The 24,424-nt window shown below is 40.5% G+C and overlaps 1 protein-coding gene across 1 annotated transcript in view; it reads left to right on the forward strand.

Moving 5' to 3' along the window:
• The window catches only part of THEMIS (thymocyte selection associated), a gene marked incomplete at both ends in the record, with an annotated part of 78,133 nt that overhangs the window by 23,416 nt on the left and 30,293 nt on the right, over positions 1 to 24,424 (forward strand). The window contains 2 exons of the mRNA XM_082481823.1: positions 256 to 714; positions 3,837 to 4,882. Of these exons, the coding sequence (XP_082337949.1) occupies positions 256 to 714; positions 3,837 to 4,882 (1,505 nt within the window). The remainder of the gene's footprint in view (positions 1 to 255; positions 715 to 3,836; positions 4,883 to 24,424) is intronic.

A 24,424-nucleotide genomic window follows, 5' to 3' on the forward strand; every position in this document is an offset into this window, starting at 1 on the left:
TCTCTTTTTACCGTGGATGTAAAAATGTTGGATGTTAGAAATTACCCGTAGAGTAGAAAGGACTAATTCCAGCCACCTATGACTTGTATCATGTAGTTGATATTATCTTTGCAGAGTGACATTTCTAGCAATCAAATTATTAACTATCAATTTTGTTGTGCTTTGCTCCCCATTTTTATTGCGTTCATGGTCTAAAATTTGGCATGGCTTCCTTTACATACTTCCCTTTTTATAATGCAAGTTTTCTGTTCTTAGGTCTTTATAAGGTTGTGGCAGATAAAACTCCATATGTCGGCATTGAAGAAATCACAAGAAAAGTCTCTATTGGGCCAACAAGGTTTGGCCATCCGTGTTTCTACAGCCCAGAGGATATAAAATTGTCAAACCTCACTATCAAACACGGTGAGCAGATCACCTTCAACTCAGTGGAAGAGGTCAATGGAATGATGGCTGTGAACTGCGGCGTGGTCAGAAACAACCAGTCTCATTCCTTTACTTTACCCCTTTCACAAGAAGGAAAATTCTATGAGTGTGAAGATGACCAGATATACACCCTAAAAGAGATTGCAGAATGGAAAATCCCGAAGTGCAGAAACCGGATTGTCAAACTTTCCAATACTTTACATATGTGGGACTCCTCTAATCCACTTCCTGAGAATTTTGATGGCTGCTTGATTCTCACGCCTGTTTATGAAGTGCAGGCAGTAATGAAATGTAAGTAGGAATCAAAGTCGATGCCGTGTTTGTCTCAGTATAGCAAAGTACCCTTAAATATACGAAATTTGCTTAAAATAGGCAGGAAGGATTCAGTTTGGTCAAGAATTCCTGACCCGTATTTGCCACTGATGTTAGTTTCAAGATGAAGAAAGGTAAAACTAATATTGCCTTTTTGGTTCCTTTATCAGCTGTTAATTCAAATAGTTCCCTTGCATTTCTTTCTGTTGCCATTTTATTCATCACTACAATTAAATTAATGTTGCAAAGAAAATACATTGCACAGTGAAAAAGCAGAGCTTAGGAATTCTGTTCAGTTCTCAGATTCTCTTTCTTTGTGTCTCAGACTTTGGCTGTGGAGAAACCACTTGATCATTTATGGCTATTTCTAGGAGGTAGAAAAAAAGTATAGACATACATGCTGCAGCGCAGCCAACTACTGTTTATTTTTAGAATGGGGATGCTGCAGAAAGCAAAACCATATTATTTCACTCTATTGCAGAAACAAATATCAATAGAATAGAAACAGAAAAGACTCACGGACAATTTCTGAAACCTCTAGGTTTGAGGAAACAGGAAGATATTAGAAAGCCAGTATCTTTAAAAGCTGTAATTTGTGTTATGGGCTTTTATTAAAAAAGAATAAAAATTATTTTGTCCATGGCATGTTATGACTGTTCTAGTTGTTCCACCAAAACACTGAAACTGCTGGGTTCTGTTCTTACCAATGTCTGTATCTATGCCTTACCTTAAACCCGCTAGTGAAATTAGTCACAGGAATAAAATTAGAAGGTGTGCAAGGGTATAAGCACACAGTGAAATTCTCCCGAGTTACGGTGACCTGAATAGCCGAGCTGCAGTAATGACCCATGTGTGTGTGCACAGTGTACCCTCTCTGAACTGGGGTACCTACCTAAGCAAAAAAAAAACCAGCTAAAGCTAAAATGTTTGGCCTTGCTTGAGGACAGCCCAGGCAGTAGATAGAGACTTGCTGCAATTTTGCTTGTTGATGCACCGTCCATCCTGTTAAAGTTTGCAGGATAGGAGCTTAGCTTTTGTGAAAGTTTTGCTGCCTGTTACGTTTACTTGAGGCAAACCAGTGAGCTCCATAGAAATGAAATCCTAACAGAAATATGTCGTTCATGGGGATAAGCGGGAATTCTTTTCACAATTGAGCTTTCTCTGATGAAAGATGTAAGTAAATGGATAAAAGAGAAAAAGATAAATGTGGGCAGAGACTGTTAGTACAATATATGATAGTTGTAAAATGCTTATCATGAGACATTCAGCTGGGCTTGCTATGTGAGTTTAATGTCTGAGTTTGGAAAGTATATCTTCACGAGATAAAATACTTCATTTTCTACAGCTCTACCTAGATTCAGGAATCTAGCTCATCTCCTGAAGCTGGACTCACTTAGGTGTATTCCTACACCTGCCTAGATATATGTACAGAATCAATAAGAATTTAGTGTTTCTAAAAAGCTTTCATAAGATTCAGAAATGTTTGGTATTGACTTGTCTTCCAATCAGATATTCCAGTGAGAGTTATATTTGTTGATTTTATTTCATGCCCATTTATGTTTCATGGTGTGCTCTGCATTCAAGAAGCATTAAATATGTCCTAAATAACTATTTAATACAAACTTGAAAAGTAAGCTTCATGGTACATCGTTAACTATTTTCTTGTGGACCATGAAAAATGGATTTTCACCATTTTTAGGAAAACTATAAATAGGCACAAGATAAAGAATGAGAAATACTATCCACAATTCAATAAAAAAGATTCCTGATAAGAGGGATAGCAGATTACATTTTCACAGGCTGTGGGCATGAATTCTCTACACCTCTTGTTCTTAATAATGAACAAATTATGTGTGTGGAACTCCCCCAAATGCTCATAGAAAACTTTCACTTTTATTAGTCATTCCTCCTTCATTGACTTTCCCTTGTGGTGCTTAGGGTGTTTGTCACCTGGAGGTGTCAATGTGGAAAAAGCAGAGTTGGAATAAACAGATCCTGAATCACTGTCATAAAACTCTATCATATAAAATACATCTGATACTGACTTTTAAGTATAAATTATTGGTATGTCCTGCTACAAGGCAGTATGAATCCAGGATATACTATCCTTCTGTGCAGGTCTATGCAGAATAAGTCTTACTGAAGAGTCATTAAATATTATTTGCTTGTTAAATTTTACTGCCCTGGTCAGTGATCTGTGGTGTCACTGATCTGGAGCCAAATTCTTAAACAAGCCTTAACTGCATAGTCAGCTTTGTGCTTGGAAGTTTTGCATCCAAAATTTTGCAAGTTCACTTGTGATAAAAGAGTTGTTGTTCCCTGTCAGACTGTTAAAGGCAATGGCTTGGTTCTGATAGTGAATAAAACCAGATGCCACAAAAAAAGACGCAAGAGTTCCACAGAGGACCATTACAGTAGAAATTTCTTCATTCACTAACAATAAACTTAAACTTTGTTATACAAAGGTTTTGCCCTTTTTATTCCAAATGATATTATTTTCTAATAATTATAAGGGTTTTCATTATTCTTGTAATAACAAAACATCTTACTTCTCCTAGGCTGGCCACAGCAACAACATGCGTTAATGTGTTCAAATGCTATTTATTCATTTAAAAGGTTTGCCCCAACCATTTCGTTGGATAAACCTATGAAATAAAAATGAAATAAAATGTAATTACCTAAATATATAAAATGTAAATATATAAATGTAAACATGAAATAAAATAACAGAAATACCTCTTGTACTCAAGAAAAAAGTTTGATATGAGAAACAGCTGATCAAAGTTGGAGGTGCTGTGAGAAAGATAGTGAACTATATTTTTTCTTCCCTTCCCTTTTTCTTAAACTTTTGTTAACTTGCACACCTTATGCTCACCTCCTTTTGTTTCTCTCTTTCTTTGTGAGGTCTCCTGCATAACTGATAACCATGTATCTCAAATTAAAACAGTTAGACTTTGACTGGCCCTATTAATTGTGCATGTTAACATACAGAGGTGCACACCTCAGGGAAGGTACTTTTAGTATCTGGGCAACAGAACATGTGTATTTTATTCCAATGTCGGTTTGAAAACAAAAATCAATGTATGTATTTTTCTTTTCAGTTCGAAAGGACATAGTCCATATCCTCTCAGATCTAGATGTCGAGGTCAAGGATATAACAGACTGTTACGATATTAGCTCTTTCCTTCAGCCACTGTCTTTGGAAGATGTGTTTGAGAAAACGAGCAAGGAATTTCCTATGGTTGCTGAGATAATGGAAGGGCCTTCAGGAAGCCAAAAACCTTATAACTTATTGCATACGGGGAAAGAGATCCTGATCTACAAAAAGTACCAGGCAACAAGAGTCCTAGCCTCTGAGATCAGAAGTGATTCCCCCAAAAGACATTTTTTAATCCCTCTGAGCTACAAAGGAAAGTTCAAGAGAAGACCTCGTGAGTTTCCAACTGCCTATGACTTAGAGATAGCAAGAAGTGAAAAGGAACAGCTTCATGTTGTAGCAACTAAAGCCTTTGATTCCCCTCATAAAGAGCTTTTTTCTGTTTCGGTTGGCGATCAGTTTCTAGTCCAGCAGTGCCAGACCAGTGAAGTTCTGTATGAGGGAAGAAAGAAAGTCATAGACGTTTTAGCTTGTGAACAAATATTAAGTGATACATATAAGAAAGTGCTCCTCCCTATGTACATGGAAGGTGGCTTTGTGGAAGTGATTCATGACAAGAAACAGTACCAGCTTTCTGAGATTTGCAAAGAATTTCCTTTGCCTTTTAAAGCCAAAGTGTCCGTGAGGGACCTTTCTGTTGAGGAAGATGTCTTGGCTGCCGTGCCTGGTCTGCAGTTTGAAGAAGAAATCACGGATTCCTATTTGCTGATCAGTAGCGGCAGCAATCCAGTGGAGAGCTGGGAGATTCCTGTATATCGCTTGAACATGTCTGTCCATTTGCTCAGCAAAGATGTCCAGACAGTTGTACCTCCTGCAACTAAGACAATATTGGAAGAGATCAGCGAAGAGCAGTACTATATGGTGAGAAGATACGAAAACCAAACCCTTCATCCACCACCCAGGCCTCCCAAAAAGCCACCAACGCTTGCACCAAAACCTGTTTTTGCAGTACCTAAGCATGGTGTATCCGATGTACTACAGGCTCCAGAGGTAAGCTCTCCCACCTTGTCTTTGAATCCCTTACAATCATAGGTCATGTTGTGTCAGTTTGCAGTCTCCATTTCACTTCTGGCATGTACACAGATGGCTCTCAGTTCCCTGTAATAGGCAAATTAGCCATTATAGACATAAATGGCTAAAATCTCCAGTGTGTGTTAATTGATCCATGAAAAACAACGAAACCATGCAGGCTCACAGCAGAAAGCTTGGCCGTTTAATTTTGCATGGATAATCCTTTACTGTACCGATGCAAAAGCGGAGGGAGAGACTTGAAGTGGTTGTATTTAAATCTTTATTAAGGGGAAGCATATATTTTCATGATGCAAAGATAATTTTGCTCAGCTGGAAACGGCAGAATTAAATTCACTGAAAGTCAGGTTGTGTAGATATTTTTGACTGGATGGTTTTACACTTACACGAGTGGCAAATAGATCTGGAATAAAAAGAGCAGCTGTTTTAGAATAGCACTTGGTGTTAAGAAAGAAGTGTCCCTTCTAGGACAATTTGCTTCACGATTAACCTAAGGCAATGCATTTGTTCATTAATTTCTTTGTGTTGAGTCTAGCTGAGATGTAGTTTATTTTCTCCACAGCAGTCTGTAAGATATTGTGGTTTGGATCTGTGACTAAACCAGCGTTGATAACACACCAGTTTTTTGGCTATTGCACTGCAGTACATCCAGCAGCATGAAGGGCTTCTCTTTTTCCCAGACTGCTCCCCACCTCCCCAGCAAGTAGGCTGGGGGTGGGCAAGAGGTTGGGAGGGGACACAGATGGGACACAGGGATATTCCATGCAGTATAATGCCGTGCTCAGCAATAAAAACTGAGGGGGTCATTGGTCTGGGAAGGTAGCCATAGCTCAGAGACTGGCTGGACATCCGTCTGCTCGTGGGAGGTGGTGAGTGACTATCTTTGCATCACTGGGTTTTTTTCCTCTTTCCTTCACTTAGTCTTTGTCTCAACACACGAGTTAGAATCATAGAATCATAGAATGATTTAGAGTTGGAAAGGACCTTGAAGATCATCGAGTTCCAACCCCCCTGCCATAGACAGGGACACTTCCCACTAGACCAGGTTGCCCAAGGCCAAGTCCAGCCTGGCCTTGAACACCTCCAGGGATGGGGCCTCAACAACTTCTCTGGGCAACCTGTTCCAGTGCTTTACCACCCTCAAAGTAAAAAATTTCTTCCTAATGTTTAATCTAAACCTGCCTTCTTCCAGTTTAAAACCATTCCCCCTCATCCTATCACTACATGCCCTAGTAAAAAGTCCTTCCTCAGCTCTCCTGTAGGCCCCCTTTAGATACTGGAAGGCCGCAATAAGATCTTCCCGGAGCCTTCTCATCTCCAGGCTGGACAGCCCCAACTCTTCCAGTCCCAACTCTTCATAGGAGCGGTTCTCCAGCCCTCGGATCACCCTTGTGGCTCTCCTCTGGACACGCTCCAGCAGGTGGGACTTATGTTGAGGACTCCAGAGCTGGATCCAGCAGGTCCATGTCCTTCTTATGTTGGGGACTCCAGAGCTGGATGCAGTACTCCAGGTGGGGTCTCACGAGAGTGGAGTAGAGGGGCAGAATCATCTCCCTTGACCCACTGGCCACACTTCTGATATACCCAAGGATACGGTTGGCCTTCTGGGCTGCGATCGCACACTGCTGGCTCGTGTTGAGCTTCTCGTCAATCAGCACACCCAGGTCCTTCTCCTCAGTGCTGCTCTCCAGCCATTCCCTGCTGAGCCTGTATTTGTGCTTGGGATTCCCCCAACCCAGATGTAAGACCTTGCACTTGGCCTTGTTGACCTGCATGAGGTTGGCTTGGGCCCACCTCTCCAGCCTATCCAGGTCCCTCTGGATGGCAAAGTTTTCTTGCTTTTGCTTTTACTATTCCCTCTACTGATTAGATCATCATCCTCATGTCAGGGGGTGGGGGTGGGGTGGGGGCATGAATAAGCACCTGTGTGTGTGTTTAGCTGCTGGCTGGGGTCAACTCACAACAATTTTCTTGCGTGTATTGAAAGAATCAAAGAAAGGCACCTTGACAGACTTTAATGAGAGAGACTGTCCAGTAGGTATTTAGATTAGACTGCAGTTGCTCTCATGTGCAAATTTCAAATTTCCTACAGGGGAAGAAGGAAAAACATTGGAAATACTTTCAGGCCTCTGCATTGTGATTGTGCCATACTTTAAATACAATGTAACTCATGGTATTATATTTTGGAGGGTTCATGGAAACTTATTTTTTGTGTTGCTGTGAAATTAAGGTCCAGTTTTAGCTGCCCTGGAAGGGGAGCCTTTGTGAGTACCTCTTCTTGCCTGCTGGAAGTGTTCCTCTCCTCAGTGTCAATTCCAAGACAACATGTAGGTCCACAGCTCCCCATAGGTCCTGGGAGATGGTCGCAACAGACCATAGGAGAAGTGAATGGATAAGGCGGGTCCCTCAGATAAGAGCAATACACCAAAAAGCTGTGTCATTTTCTTCTGTCTTTACTTGTATTACAGAAACTTCTTTTCTGCTAGTTTGTACAATGAACCTTGTAGCAGCTCAAATAAGCTGTCCTGTTAGGGACTATAGATGAGAAACTGGTCCATGGAGCTAGCAGACAAGCTGTCAGCCTGGTGCTGGCCTGGGGTACAGAACTGAAGAAATCCCTAAAGTTGTGTTTCTGGTAGACCCGTACCCTTGTCCAGAGGACTCAGACCTCCTGCAGTTACTGATGACTGTGTGTGGAGAGCAACAGGTAGATGCTGACCCTAGACTAGACTTGTGCAGAAGATAGTATTTTCCTGAAGTGAGGAGAGAGCAAAAAGCGCGGGAGGGGGATGAGCTGAGGTTCCTATTGCACGTTCAGTGAGAGTGACCTTAGACTGCAGCTGTCCAGACAAAGAAGTACATTTGAGCAGACTGTTCCAGAGGACTTTTTTTGTCACATGCTTGTTATAAATAAATAATAAACTGCAGTCAGAATGTTTTAAGCTATGCAGATTCGTAAATCTCCTTCCCTAGAAAGGTGAAAACAAGTAGAGATCTCTTATTCATAAGATTAAACATCCTGAGCTGTAACATAATAGGTTTAAAGTCATGCAGAATGCATTATCTTTTCTATCCCAAGCAACATGAATCCTTCGAGAAGACACGGGTGGCAGCGGATAAGCTCTGCTGCAGCCCCTGTGCCAGTGACCGTGATAGGGAAAACCACATTTTCTTCTACATGTATCAGGGATGACTGAAGGTTCAGAAAGTTAGAGATTGTGCCAAGCTGATAAATGGCCCCATGCATATTTTGTGACTGTGCATAGCCTTATTTGCATAAATAACAGACAAATGTCCTAATGAGCTGAACTTAAGCCTGACAAGGTGGCAGCCTGGAATAAGCTTCAGTGCTTGAATGAATTGCCACGTTCCTCCTGCAGGCAGCTCCCTGCCTGGTGCTTAGGGAGCTCTAGCGGCTCGCTGGTGGGTGGTGAATGGCTTCCTTGCCCACAGCTGGGAAGCTCTGCTTGGCATGGTGCTCCAGGATTAAACACTGCTGCTGCATGAGTCCACGGAGGACTAAAATATGGCTGGTTTATGCCAACACCTGAGGATGCTCTGCGAGGGTGGGTCACCTCTAGCTATGGCTTGTGCTTTGATCGCCTCTTAGCTCACCGCAAGGCTGTGAGGGCAGAGAGGCTCCAGCTGTCCATGCCTGCTGTTCCCTGACCTTGGTAAGGGAACACTAGGGCCAGGAGAGGCACGAGGCAGTGTATGTTTCACCGTGCACTTTTGGTCATGTTAATCGCTGAATTGTACGAGATCAGCAGCCAGCACGGACTGGAACCTCAGATGAGTGCAAGAACTGCTTCCGCTTGCGTGCAAGGTGCAGTACTGCAGACACGTATGTTTGCACAGTTCAGCAAAGTCCAGAGACATCAGATGAATTCTCAAACATAATATTGCCGCATTAAACAAGCGCTCTGCCCAGTCTCTTCACAGGGCTAATTAAGTTGGCGTGGGTCCTGCTGACACAGCTTTCACTTCCAGAGCCTGGGGATCTCTCCTCTCCCCTCCACAGTGCCGTGTAGACTTTTCCTTTCCCTCTCATCAGATCATTTTGTTTGGATAAGAAACATCCAGACCACATATGTGTACAATTTTGTATTAGTTGTTAATTGAATAAAGAAAGAAAAAATACCAAGAAAATACGGGCAAACTGAATGAATGAAACAAAATAACATGTATTGAATGATAAAATTAATCTGATATTTCAGATATCAGATATCTATCCAATATAAATATCAGATACCTATCTAATAACGAATATCACATCTACCCACAAACCCTACCAGCTTTGCATCCCCAGCTGAGGACAGTGATGCTCAAACGACGATTGTACCGTTTGTCTAATAGTAAAACTTAGGATACAAGCAGTGATTCACAAGAAAGCCACATTTTTCTCACTGGAATCACTGGAATAAAGTCCTCATGGGACTCTAACTGCCGTGTTGAATGAAATAATTTAAGTAATTCGGTTTTTGATTTGTGACCTTAGCTGGAAAATGAGAATGACTTAATAAAACCCTAGAAGCAAATGCTACTCATTTGAGTAGCAAATGCTACTCACTCTCTTGCCAAGTTGTTCCTGGAGAGAAGTTCCTGTGGGAGGAACCTGTCAGGACACCACCTTCTTAAAATTAAAATCCATTTAAAAAGAACAAGCCATACATGCTTGTTCATCCACAGTTAGAACCACCATGGTAAATATAACAAGCCAAGTTTTCACTTAGTAGTTGCACAATAATATTTCAGGTGGGACCCTGAAGAGAAGAGCCTTGAAAATTGTTTCCTAAAATTTCCTTAGGCTTCTTACCTCCTACATGCAATTTTCTCCCCTTCAAGGGTATCCAAGCAGCCAAAGCTTTCTAGCTTTCTTTTTGCCTACCAGTTCAAGCAGTAAATACACTACAGATTTAAGAAGGTGTTAGTATATGTCCCTCAATGGCTTTCTTTTAAATTGAAACTATCAAAGACAACCCACCAAATATTGCGAAGCGCATGTTAATCCTGGGGGAACTGTAATCAAGGCATAGAAGGCCACGGTTTAGTCCTGATACTCCTACTACCCTTAGGGCAATAAGTGCACTGCTTAAGGAATTAAAAAAGGCAATATTTGGCTCCTGATAAACAGTAAGAGAGGTTAGGTTCCTCCAAGGCTATTTTCAGTGGTCTGCTTAGGCATGTACCTAGCCTGAGCAACAGGAGAATCAGTAAAATACTCACAAGCTTCAAGTTAGGATTGTTGTTAAATACCTTTATGAATGTGGAACTGGAAAAGTCACAACAGGCAGTAATTTGCTTGGCTCTGGCAAGAAAGCTGAGAGAATTCCAGCCGGGGAAACTGGAATTTAATAAAATAGTAAGTATCGGAGCATGATAATTAATCATCATTCTGTGCTAAGGTCCATTATCCTTCAAAAAGTCATTACAGTGTTACGATATCAGGAACTTTCCTGCTTTCTTGCTTTTTATTTCAAAATTAAAATGAAAGAAAAATTATCACTTCCATCTGGCTTTGCAGTTCTACAAACCGAACTATCGAAATCTGCCATTAACATATTTATCGCATCTGTCTTCACAGCAAAATGAAGACTTATCTGGAATTAAATTGATAAGACATAAGCTGCATTTTTCAGCAAATGAGTTTTCCTGCAGCGCCTCCTTTCCTTCCTCCTAACTATTTCTTTTCTGCTTCCAGAGCGTTTTTCATGTTTTTAGGGCCTTTGTAGAGTAGATTTAACACGAATATTTCTGCTGTGTAGCAAGAAACTCACCTTCCTAAATAAATGCATGTTAGAAAATGCATGCAGGACAGCCAGGAAGGAATAATTAAGAACAGACTTCAGGAGTTAATAATCTTTTGGCACTGGATGGCGGTGAAGGAGGAAAGCGTGGTTCATTAGCAGATGCGGAAGTGTGCATATTCAAATGTAAAAAAGAGGGTTTCTCTCTGATAAGTGCAGCATTATGGGTGGTGACACTGCAGCCATGCTTCCTCTTCCTCTCTTTTTCTTTGTCCCCACTGAAGAGGAGGTTTCTCTCTCCCCGGAGTCTCCACTTCCACTCCCTCTCTCCCCTTCCTTCCCTACATCCCATGTACTGTTTCTCCTTGTCATTTTCCAATAGCTCTGTAAGTCCCTAATAAATAGCATGGGAAGGCTGGAAGTAGAGCCCCTACAGATTAATGACCAGCCGACATTGTCATTGTGGCCAAGTTCTTGAATTCTCTCAAAATCCCATGCCCAACCAGTGAGTCAGGCCCCAAATCCCCCCAACTCCTTGTGCTGCAGCTTCTTTCTCCTCTGAGCACTACATCCACACTGTGCCACAGGGTCCGTTTCCTCCTAACACCCATCCTGTGCCATATGTGCCTGATATCACCCAGATGCATGTGTCTTGGGCCTCCCAGCACTGCACTTGTCATGTGCCCTTCACCCCCCCCAACTCATATGACCTTAGCTCCCTGGTCCTCTTTACTGCTTTCAGACAGGCTTGTCTTTTCTTCTTCCTTGTTTCTTTCCAGCACATCTCCCTCACTTGCTCTTCTCTCATGCAGTGAGCTGAAGCCAAGGCCACAGGCATTATCACGTAGAAGTTGCAGGGACATCCCAAGTTGCACATGAGTTTTTGACTCCTTCCCCAGCAGCACCTCTTCCAAACCTCAGCAGAGCATTGGTCTTCAGCTAAGTTTTTAGGAGCAAAGTTGGAGCAGGCTGTAGGTGCCGACAAGTATCAAGCCTCTTAATTCTCTTGTAGGTTGGACAGTACGAGCTGAAGGACTTTGTATTGGTAGTCTGTTGCAGAGATTCTTATAACTATGTCCATTCCTAGGTCCATGACCATTTTTTGGGAACCCTATATGCGTCCTGATGCCATGCTGCGCTAAAGCCTGCATGTGTGTCATCCCACCTCATGTCCTGGGGCTTTCTGCAAAAGAAAACAAGCAATGCTGGCTGGAGAAGCACTCTTATCTGGATGATGGGGGACCAGGACTACTGCGTACCCTACAAACTCTCTATGAACCAGCAGGAAGGAGTTAGAGGAGTGGGAAACCCTAGAACTCCAGTTAATAAACGACTGGAGTCTTCCTCATATTTTCAGTATGGAGAGCTGGCATTAAGACCTCTTTCTCTTTTAAACAAGGCTAAAAGCTTAAAATTTCCACAGAGAAGCATCAAGTCTGTAGTAGGCACTTACTGTGGATTGGTGTCACTCTCAAAACCAAAATGCAATGGGGAAGATAGCAATGTGCCTGCCAGAAGGACAGGCAAGAGATAATTGCCTGAAAAACTAGCAGGGCAATCTGAGGTGTAAGTCTCATTGCAGACAGCCATTACTGCTACAGGAAATGTTGATATAGTACATGAAATTAAGGAAGGTACAGATGAACATTTGGATATGCTGACTGATGAAAATGCCAAGTGGTTAAAAGCAAATTGCTTAATATAGAACTAAAAATGAATTACTTGGAGAACAAAGAGAAAAGAAATATCAAAATAAAAAGGATGCCCAGAAGAAATAAAAAATTGGACCACATGAAAATATGGAACACTTGATAAGAAGAAGGAAAATCCTGCACAGGAGTTTGAGCCAAAAGCCATTGATGTCAGTAAGGGGAGAATTGGCTGGCACATTATTTTCTCTCTTGCAGAAAGTACATAACATTACAAAACACATAACATACACACGTAATTATGTATAATTATGAAGCAGGACAAAAAAGCAAAAAATTCAATCCAAAATTCTGAGAAGCACTGCAGCAGAATAACTCTCCAAAAATATAACTGGGGGGCGGGGGGAGGGGGGAATCTGGAACGTCTTTTTTTCAGCTGGGGTTCCAAGCAGCCTGTCTTTTGATGAGGCTGTTCTCCAGGCTGCACTCTATCTTTCGCCCTTCTCCTCACAGCAAGAAATTTGGGAAATTAAGTTCATGGATAGGTGGTTATTGAAGTGCTACCTATTATGGCTTGTATTTTGGTCTGTTCAGAAATCACCAAAGAGTTTTCCAGTTTAAACTGGCCAGAGATAATCTACACCACAGTGCATTTCCACAGTCCCTCTACTCCTGCGATGCCTGCCTGCAGCGTCGGCAGCGACCTGCCGGGAAGCTCCTGAGGCTCCGGCAGAGCCAGCTGCTGGAACTCCAGGCAGCTGCCAGGCTCTCTGACTCCGTCCTTGCTCAAACACCTTCGGGGACTTTTCTGGGCTCTGAAGGCCAGTTGGCAGGAGGTGGCTGATGTCTCTGCTAGCAACTCTCTCGGACTTCAGATTTGTGGGGTTGCTTGCAAACTGTGTACTGGGAGTGGGCCTTGGGGTGCTCTAACCCCCAGAGCATGCCTGGGAACTGTTTGGGAAAGTGCTCATTGGCTCAGGTTGATACTTAGCCCAAGGATGTTTACAGGTGCTGTTTAATCAAGCAGTGTTGACTAGCCTCTGCTAAAAAAGAAAAAAAAAAACCAAAGAGGGATGTTTATTAGCGTCACTAAAGTGTTGTGTGCGGTCAGTGTAAAAGAAATCACTGACGTTTCCCATTTACATTACGTCTGCCTTCATGAAATTCAAGCTTTTGCAGTACTGTCAGAGCTGGGCATCCCAGAACTGAAAGCATCCCAGAAGGTTGGGGTTATGCTTTGAAATATATTGCCCCCTGAAATGAAATGAGAAAGTTGCTGTCAGTGGACAGCAGGGTCAAATCCCAATGGACCGGTAGGCCAACGTACATTTTCCAGAGCATTCTTGCAGGGAGGAATTGAGTGATTATCAGGAAACAGGGAGTGCTGTGGAGAGACCCATCAAATCCATTAAAATTCATAAAGACAGTGCAAGTGCTTTCTCTCTCTGCTTTTTGAATTTGCTAGTCCATAGACATGACATAAAATGCATGGTGATAATAAAATGAATAGTGAGGTTTATCAATTATTATATGAGGGAACTTTAAAAGGCTGAAAACAATGTATATAATGTAGGTACTGAGAAAATTAATTTCCCTTCTTTATGGACAGAGGTGTATAATTTACATTGAACTTTGTCAAAGTATTTAACAGCATTATGTTCTTGTTCTACGTCAGGACACAAAATAATTTTAATGGTAAATATTTTAAATGGCAATATGTTGTGATGCTGTGGTTCAGATTTTCCTCCCATGGGTTTCTTTTTCTCTTATCTTTTTAAAATAAAAAGTAACAAGGGGGTTGAGGATGCACAGGGTATTCTATTCTGTTGTGACTTCCATGTGATTTTCCACTGAAAAATCAGACCAAGGAGCTCAGGACTGCAATGACTGTAGGCAGTGGCTTGTGTCAATGGTCCACCAGAATGAGTGCGATGGGGTCTTAGTAGGGTATCAGTTGACAGGAGTCACTGGAGAAAAAAGGGAAAAGAAAGAAACCTCTTTGCTGGTTTGTGGCATGTCATGCACCACCCTGATGGACAACACAGTGGCTAAAAACGGCTTAGACTCTGCAGTAAATTGGACTCTAGATTAGCCAGAGTTGAAGTCCGATTATTAAAATGGGATAAATTTATTCCCAATGCATTGCTTTTTTTTTAAACTTTAAATTTAGGAGTCTTTGAAAAAGTAAATAATTTTTTATGTGTGAAATGAAGAAACTGTATCTGGAAGCTACTTTTACCAATCCATCTGTTTTACATAAGTGGAATATGCACGTTCTGCAGTATTAATGAGGAAACGAGTGGCTGAGTTTGCTTGTGAATTGCTCTCATTTGAAGGGAGATGCGCCAAGCCATTGAACAGCAGCTCTGCAAGAAAATTCTGGCCGTGCGAGGAGTGGGGTTTGCAGGAGCTCAGTAGGTCTGGTTTATGTTCCCACTTCTGTCACACGCTGCTTCGGTGACACAAGACAAATCACATAAATATCATTGCTGCAAGATACAAGAAGAAACTGCGTGTGTGAAGAGACAGTGTGGATTTACAGCTCATTAGTTACTTTATATGGATGCTTAAATCCCAGGTAAATGCAAGATACATTGCCTTGCTTTCACTAAGGGTCAAAGCTAGCTCACATTTACTCTGGAGCAATAACCACACAGACAGTTGCCATGGAGTAGTTAATGAGCTGTAAATGCACGCTCATTTACTTGGTGGCAACTTGTTCACGTAGCTGTCTTCTGTCTATGAAATGGGACACAATGCTTCATTTTTCCCATCTTGGATATTTATAAAGACAAGCATCATTTTGCATGTGTTGGCTACCACAACAGGAACAACAATAACAACATAAACACAATAACAGCAATGAAATTCCTGGGCACTAGTATGTTTTAGGCTTGCTTAAGCATTTTCAACAGAATATTAATTTACAGAAGAGGTGCAAAACCCAGGTGACTTTTGTCTAGGACAGATAGATTCTGAAGTGTGGATATTTGAAAGAGGAAGAAACAAGAAAGAAGAGAGGTGTGAACCTGTCCCATTTAACATCGCATGGCGTTAACCTTGAGGCTCACTAACACCTTTGTAAGCTTGGTCTTTTGTTAACCAGGTCATAGTTTATTCTTATAGTAGACATCATCGGCCTTTGTGCTTGCCTTCTGCACCTGCTGTGGTATATCCAGTGTCTTAAACCTTGTCTTCACCTGGTGGCTTACAGAAGGTAGCAGTTAGTTTTAAGACATAAAGGGTTATGGATGGAAACTCAGATGCCTCTTGGAACGCCTCCATAAATTTCCCCGGTTTGTGGGACTTTGATGGATGATGACATTAAACTAAAAGTTGCATGTTAAAGGTTAGTTTGTGCAAGCATGCAAGGTGTCAGCAAGGGGAAAAAATTAGAAAAGAAACCGCTACAGTATGGGTTATGTATATTTTTTTATTGATAGATCATATTTGGATAAAAAGTAGTGGAATATAACTGATGATGTATAAATGAATGCTGGACTGAAAGGCCATTTTTCGAAGTCAAGCCTAGCACACAGCTTTTACAGCCAAATCATTTATACTACTTGCAGTGATGGAGCAGCACCACCATTTGGATGGAAGAGCAGATTAAGGAGATATAGGCTAGGAAAGTGGAATTGAGAACTAGTGAAACAGAAAAATGGGATATCCAGTTACCTTCTGTCAAACTGTGAAATGGGACAGGAAAGCAGAATTTATACAGGATGGAGGGAATTGCATTTTTGTTATAAAAAGGCTTTTTTAAGGGGGAGGATGTTTCTTTCTAAATATGTTCTTTTCCCTTTGTTAATATCCTAATTCATAACTATCCTGCCCTCATTGTCTCTCACATAAAAATGAAAAGTAGTGTACCATAAAAAAAAATCTGCTCTTCTTGAACCACACACAATGATTTTAAAATGCGTACATACACAGTGGTTAACATGAAATATCTGCTGTTTATCTGCTGCTTTGCACCTTGCTGAATAGAGACGGACCGTAGAGGTATTGGGTCGCCCCTTATTTATACTCCATACTGCCAACATCTGAGAACGTGGACACCCAGGCTACAAACCTCCTACTGATATTTCCTCTCTGTTCACATGGTTCAAGCAATAAGAATGTGGATGCAAAAATATGGAAGCTAGGAGGAAAATAGAAACTAAGTCCTTAAACAGCAGGCTTAGATTTTGCATAAGGCTTTTTGTTAGTTTGCATCTTCAGAAAATGCAGAGATAAAATCCTCTCATGAAATATTGAAACCACTTCTGCCCCATATGAACATCTGAATGTGAGATCTCCCTCTACCATCCAAAAAGAAAAGTAAACCTTCTTATGAATGTTATGAGTTATTGAATAATAATATGCCAGCGGTCTGATGCTGCTATTGTTGAACCTAAATGAAAAACCTTATTAATCATGGATTTGACAGCTCATTCAGTTATAATAATGTTTCCTGTCAATCCAAGCTCTCATTATAATTGGATCTTACTTAGAAAGGAAGATGCTCCATTGACTGCTCAGATGGAGGAAAATACAGGTTTGAAAATGAAAATATCTGTCTGAATTCTGTTTCCAGGGAGCCTGCTTATGCATGTACAAGTTGGATAACACTTTAATCCTTGCTGTGTGTCACATTTGGATGTTGCTGTAATAAGATTCTCTCACTGCCTAGACACCAGCTCTAGAGTCATGACAGTGAAAGTGAAAGCAGGAGGAGTAAATGAAACTTTTTCTCAGGGATGCTGGTATATCATCACCACGACTTAGTTGCAAAGAATTAACTGAAATAGATGGCTTGTCTACATAAAGAAGTGTGCTAGGCTGTGAATTTATTTACAGCTAATTTGGTTTACGGCATGGCCCTTTTTTGTGGTCACTCAGTATGCAGAAAGTGTTCGATGTTTCACGTGGCATTGAGAGAGGATTAAGTTGCTTCAAACCAAGGCAATTCACTGTGCTGTAGGAATGTTTGCAAAGCGAGTTAGTGGCAAGGAACTGTAAATTCATACCCTAACTTACTGTGCAGTGTCTTTATAAACAAGGCCAGAGACAGAACAAACAGCTGAGAGGGTTATAAAGACAGATGAATATTCAAGCTTAGACTGAAAGCACTTGGAAAAGCATCTCAAATGAATGCCATTTAGAAAAGACTCTGTGGGCAAAATCTATAAATTGCATGTGGAGGCCCCGATTCCATGGGTGTAGCAGAGGGAAGTGGTGTATTTCCACGCAGGCCGCAGTTCGTTTAGGACACAGAGGCCACAGGGTAAGTATAACTGAGGCTCAACATAAAAAATAAAGTTTGCACAGAAAGCACTTTTCTAGGGCAGCTGAAATGATAATTCCCGGAAAGTGTTCTCGTTCACTGATAAACCGATGTGGTTACAATAAATGGGAACTTAAGGTAGCTTTCTAACGAGTAGTATAATGCCAGCAAACATGGAGACACAAATTTGTTTTCACTGCCTTGTAGGACAAGTAGCAAATAATCTGATAACATCAGGCTAATGTACAGATCAGAAAAGGGCTATACACTAGGAAAGAAACCTGCCATTTATAGACGTGAATAGTAAGCACTCCCTACAAAAAATCATAGGGGAACCTGAAGAGGTAATTTTTCACACAACTTGTTTTGAGGAAAACAGACATTGGAAAAAATCACCAGTCTGCTCTGGCAGAAAATAAAGAGAGGCAAAGTTGCCGATGGGAAGCTGTTGCCGCTGGTGTAAAGGGTATGGCAAGTCCTTCTGCAGCTCTCATTTTGGACATGCATGTGCCTGATTGATTACCTGATGTTCAAGCAAATTTATGTCAACTTCAAGCAGCCCCCAACCCTCTTTCAAAACACACAGTTTAGGGTCACCAACGTGTTGGGATATCAGAGCCATTTGAGTCTTTGTAGTGGTGGCAGACAATATTTTCTTATTATGTTCCAAGAGCTTTTTATTCATGAAATGACCTACAAGTCCAGTGGATCTAGAAGGCAAGTAGTCCTAACTGCAACAAAGCCAACCTTCCTCAATATATGTATAGAGAAAGGTCTTCCTAAGAAACCAAATGATGAGAAGTAGTATTCTGATGCAAGATGAGAATGATTTTGTGATAAACTAAACATTCAGTAAGGCTGTTAACATCTAGTAGGCTTTGGGTGTGAAAAAGAAATAATAAAATTATTTCAATTATTTAATTCTCAGTTTTCCACCAAAACCTAGCCAAAGTTTAGGAATTTCTAGTATTTCGTGAATTAATGTGCCATTGTTGGAGCTCCGTGTCCAGCAATACATGAGATACCTATTTTTCAGAGTACACATGACCTGTATCTTGTAAAGGCTTGTGTAAGTTTAATTTAATGGAATTCATTGCACGAGTGTAAGGGCTTACTGTTTGTGTGCTTGATCCTATGGCAGATATACACACTGTGAAGAAGAGAGTAAGCAATCTTTTCTCCCTCAGTGCCTCAACCAGATGAGTCACAGAAGGGAGAATAGGCTGCAACCCATACCAGAATTTAGTAACCGTACTGAGACAATATGCTTGCTTCTATTATTTGTCTTCAATCATTGCAGCTCAGCGCTATCTTTTACTTTCCTTTGTGCCAAGCAGAGACAACTTAGTCTTCACTGAGATTGCAGTGCCTGAGAGAAATAAGGACAAAGCTAAGAGTGAAAGTGCTGCAAATGTGAACAGGAATAAAATTCCAAGAGAAAGTGGAAAGGGCTTGTTTTGTTTTTGTTGCTGTGCATTAATTTTTAAAGTTTTGTGTATGAGTAGCTGACTGATTTCTCATCTCTGAATGAATAAATAAAAGTCAAGATTTGTTTCAGTTGACGAGTTAATGTCAAAGAGGATTTCTTGTGTAGATAAAGTGCAAAGATCATCCAGTCGTAGACCAGAAGTCATCATAGGCCTCTACAACGACTCACATAGTGTAAATTTGTGGTGCTTATGCAATGGTTTTGACTATTAGCATAAAAACGACCATAAAATTTGCCATGGAACTATGTAATTCGTATGGTGGAATAATATTTCAAACAATACTTTTCACAATATATAACTTGATCAGCAGCTGTTGGATGCATAAAATTAATATTTATATTCATGGCGTATCTGTGAAAAGGTCAAGTAGGAGACATTTTAATCCATGTTTTCAATTTGTGGCTATATGTTCAGAGTAATAAATCATAGCAGCTTTCAAAAATAACAACAGCAACAATAATATATGAGTCTAGAATTTCTATGGACTGTAGATTAAACTAATTTGTTTTTCCTGAGCACCTAACCACATTTTCTTTATTTGTTGGTTGTGGTCTCTTCTGTGATTGCAAAAAAAAGATTTGATACCTAATGGCATAAAATATTATGCTAACAATTTCAAATTAAAGGGTACTTCCATCCTATTTCAAAAGACACATTGCCAAGCACTGCCATCATATTTTTCATAACTTTTTCAAGTGTAAATACATTTTCAAATGTGTAAATGTAATTTGTATTCACAGTTTTCAAATATAAATACATCTTTTCACCCTGATTGCAGGTACAGCACTGTTGTAATAAAACGACAGTCTGCAACACTAATTTGTTGACTTACAAAATCCTTTACAAATGTTTTACATGCTTACACATGATATGCACCCTAACCAAGATGTCGTGCTTGGGTTTTTCTCATCATGTAGTGTTGTTCAGATGTAACCACAAAGAAACCTCTGCTCTGATATGAAAATACCTGTCAGAACATTTGGTTTTCTAGCTGATGCTGTTCAGTAGGCAGCGCCAAATGGTTTCCTTTCTGAAACACGTACTACAAGCACTTTTTCGGCTGCTCCGCTGTTTGCCTAGCTGCTCAGCTGTGCCTACGTTTTGATGCCTGTGTTCTGTCTCAGGCTGTCTGGGCTCGGATAGATGGACCTCCTGGGGCACATGCAGACTTGGTTTAAGGAAATGCAGCTCCATTCGCTTTAATGGAATTGAAACTTCTTCCAAGAACTGCGAATTTGGAGGATTTGTTTTGGGGGAACAAGATGGCAAGTTTGTTTTCTTCAGAGCTGAGCCAGCATGCTGCAGTGACCGATGGGCTGGGACTGCCCAGCTACAGAGGAAGGTGCCTTTGCTTAGGTGGCCACAAGCATGCTGTGCCTCTAAGCTCCCGCTATAGCCTGTGCTGTCAGCAGCACCTAGAGAGCTAAGTAGAGACTTTGTGGTTAGCTGAATCACTTTTTAACTGTATTGATGAGGTTTCCTGACTGTAGTCAGAGCAGGGACATGTGCAGCATGTAGATACTTACGCGTAGTTATGTACATTTTTGTGCCTTGATCTGGAGCTGAACTCCCCCCGCAGCATAGTAATTAACCCAAACTGAGTAATAGGCACCTCTTTTTCATGACAGAGCTTTGATTAGTGTCTTTGCGTAGGGAAAGGGTCACCACATTGTGGCTGCAGGTACACACGAGGCCCATCAGCAGTTCAAGCGAAGCCCTGATGACATGGCTGTGTGACTTGGACACTGCAGAGTTGTGCAGGTACAAGGTCTGAGGGACAAGGTGCAACCCTGGTTCAGGAAGAAGGGCTTCGGCAGGGAAGACTGGGGCTCAGGTGTCCCTGTGTCATCCAGGAACCTACAACACCCCTGTTTCTACCTGTAGTGGAAAAATCACATTCTCAGAGGACTGAGTTCCTCCCTGGCCTATGAGCTGCTCTAGTGTCTTGCCTTTTTGGCTTTCCCAGGTACGTGGCATGTGTCTTAGTTTCTCAGCCTTGTTCAGGAGTCTTATAGTCTGGAAGTTTGGCCATGTACGTATCAAGGATGGAGTTCATTCCTGTACAGAAACAGGCATAAACATGATTTAATTTACACATAAATGCTCAAAACGAAGATTTGAGGATCCATGCTTTCCTGTTGTTCACCTTTCATTCCTACTGAAGTGAGAAGGTGTTCAGCGAAAATATATAAGTAGACACCTAAAGGAATTACTTAGTAAGGCTGAGAGATTTTTATGTGTCTTAGACTTGTTTTTCTTAAATAAAACCAAATATTGTCATGCCAATTCTCTCTAGGCAAAGAGATAAAGTAAGAATTCAATTGTAAGCTAGTCGTCTTGTTTCCACAGCTCTTGCAATGCCAGTAATTGAAGGGCACACTGGATTGAAGGATGTCTAACAGATCCTTGTTTTCATCCACCACACTGCTTTTGTAGCATCTTTTATAACACATGCTAAGGGCACAGGTGGGAAGATCCATGCATGTTTCAAAGGCATAAGAAACACTGACCACTCACAAGTGACAGCCGTGGCCTTTATTTTTTTTCAAACTCTTATTTAAAACAGGTTGTGTTTGCTTAATGATTGAACTTTTGTTTGAAGTCTTGAAATTCTTGAAGAGTATCCTTTGCCCTCTGCAAACATGCACACACGCAATAAGTCAGAAAAGATGAAAAGTGTTTATTTTGACAGTTTAACCCTATAGCATGTCCCATACTTTTCTTACAAGATTAATAATGGAGATTTCTGAAGACTTCATCTTCACTCCTGGTGAAGATGTAAAATACCAGCTTGAATTAAAGAACAATTCCAGTAAGTTTTTAATACCTTTGTTGTGACAAAGAAAACTTTAAGTACTTGAATTTACATTTGAAAAATCCATTTACATTAGAAGAAATGTGTATGGTTTGTACTCCTGCCACAGATTTTGATTCTTGTATACTTAAACATTGTACATGTCAATGTGTCTGTTCAGGTTCCATTTCAACTATAAGAGAGTATCCATCTGTCATGGTTTTCCACTCCTCATTGGTAAATAAATTGGAACAATTTGCTAAAATTCTGCCCCACACATATGGGGTTGTATAATTGAAAATCTCCTCTCCCTCTCCCTCTCCTTCTGCCTCTCTCTTTCCCTCTACCTCTCCCTATCCCTCTCCCTCTCCTTACTGGATATTGCCAAATGTGACACAACGTAAGTACAACATTTTTGAGCTTTCCTTTTCTTTTTGAATGTTATCAATTTCGTTTGTGCTTATTACACAAGCATCTCACTGTATTGAACTTCTGTCCTAGATAATTTTCAATGGTAGATAAAAGAAATGATCCACAGAATAATTTTGTACTAAATTTCTTTTCTTTTTTTCTTCAGCATTTAATAAATGGATCCCCAGATACTAATTGCACAGGGTCCATATTTCATTAATAGGTGCAATAAAGTAAATTAATTTCTCTTTCATGTTACCTTCTGAGCTTTCTTTCACTAACATTTCTCTTTCATCTGGAAGACGTATGTGAATAGATTTAATTTATAGAGATTTATGATTTACAAAACACCACAGCATATTGGGAACCCTCGCCTAAGGCCTAGTAAGTTAGGGTTTTCTATTAATTTACCGGAAATGGTCATAGCTTACAGACCTGAGGTAACCTTGGAGAAGATTTTTTTTCACATCTTACAGGATTATCTACTGATATACAACCACTGAGGGCATTTTTTTGTGCACCTATCATTACATTACATTTAAAAGCTTGTTCAGTTAAGGAAAGATCTCTGCTGTTTCAAAAACTTCCGTGGAGAAAGAAACCAAACCCAGAGAAAGCATGCTTTTTCACAGTTGAATTTGATTCACTTCTGCCTAGCCTAATAATAAATGCAATATTAATCTGAACAAGTTTTTTAGCCACTTAGCCGGTGTTTTACACTTTACAAGAAATGGGGTGATATAAAATCCCTGTTTAATAAATTGATCACTCTAGGAAAACATCACTGTCATTCAACTTGCAGAACACGACTGATGAGTAAAAATTTCCTAGGAAAGTGTATTCCATGGAAGTCCAGAGAATGAAGCACTTGCTAATGCCTCTGTTCAGAGCACTACCTAGTCTCCTACCACCACAAATCTTTTTATCTTTAAATAATTAAATGTATACTTTTAACAACACATACATCTTGCTTTTTTTATTTGCTTTTGGGGGCCCATTCGGATATATCTTTTGAAAAGAGAGAATGCATCGGCAGTATTTTTAAATAAAAGGAATTAGCTGTAAGAAAACAGGAGCATAGCTGTTGGCTTCCCAACATTCCCAAGGAACATTTCACAAGTCAGCTGTCTTGATGCACGTCAGCAGGTAAAAGTATCGTTACCTAATGTCTCCTGAGAAGAAAAAGAAAAAGCAATATTGTATCACCTTTGAAGGACCATCAATGTATCATTGAAAGATGAATAGCCCAGTTGTAGTCCCTCTGTTTGAAGGGATCATAACCTATTGCAATAAAGCACAAACGCTTTGGCTCCAAGGCAATGCTGAATGCAGGCGGCCATGTCATTGAGTCCAGTGATCTTGATGGATAGTGTCTTAGATGCTCTTCTCTAAAAGTTTAGAGGCATGGTTCCTTCTGGCTGTTATTTGTACCACTTTAATTTTTATTTTTTTTTGGACAAGGCTTTAAATTCCATTACGGCAAAAATTAATTTTTTACCACTCTGTTGTGACTGATACGCACTCAGGCAGGAGATTATATTCCATGTGTGGATACATACTGGTGGAGCGAAGAGTGTGCTCATGCCTACTCTACTGCCGTTGCTTCTCTTTAAAAAGATTTACTATCTCCACCAAGGGGTCTGAAAGCTTAGAGAATACACTGGCTTTGACAATAATTAATAGTTAAGAATTTTTTTTTGGTTTAAATGTGAGCATATCTAATTTTTATGACCATTTTCCCCGCTGGCATTTATGGTCTTTAAAGCCAAAATTGCAGGAGTTTTACATAACCAGCTTAGAATCCTTGGTTATAGAATTCCCTTGTTTTACATGGCTCATCCCTCTGTTTCCTCTGCTTGAGAGCTGAAAGGTCTGTTCCTATCACTTTATGAATCTATATATGTATTCTCCAGATCTGAAAATAGTACAAAGTCATTGAGTGGCTGGAGAAGCCCAGAGGATTAATAATTTAAATAAAAACGATCAGGACTGGGTTGGTGTTTTACAGTCAAGAAGTGTCTTTTTCCCATATCATTTACGGTCAAAAACTGTCTTTTCCCCATACTACTTCCCCTTCTGGTGCATAAATAATTCTTCCACTATCAGTAGAGCTATGCTAATTTATACCCACAGAGGACTTGGT

Source organism: Vanellus vanellus (genome assembly GCF_965231255.1).
Source record: "Vanellus vanellus genome assembly, chromosome: 3".
Taxonomy (NCBI): Eukaryota; Metazoa; Chordata; class Aves; order Charadriiformes; family Charadriidae; genus Vanellus; species Vanellus vanellus.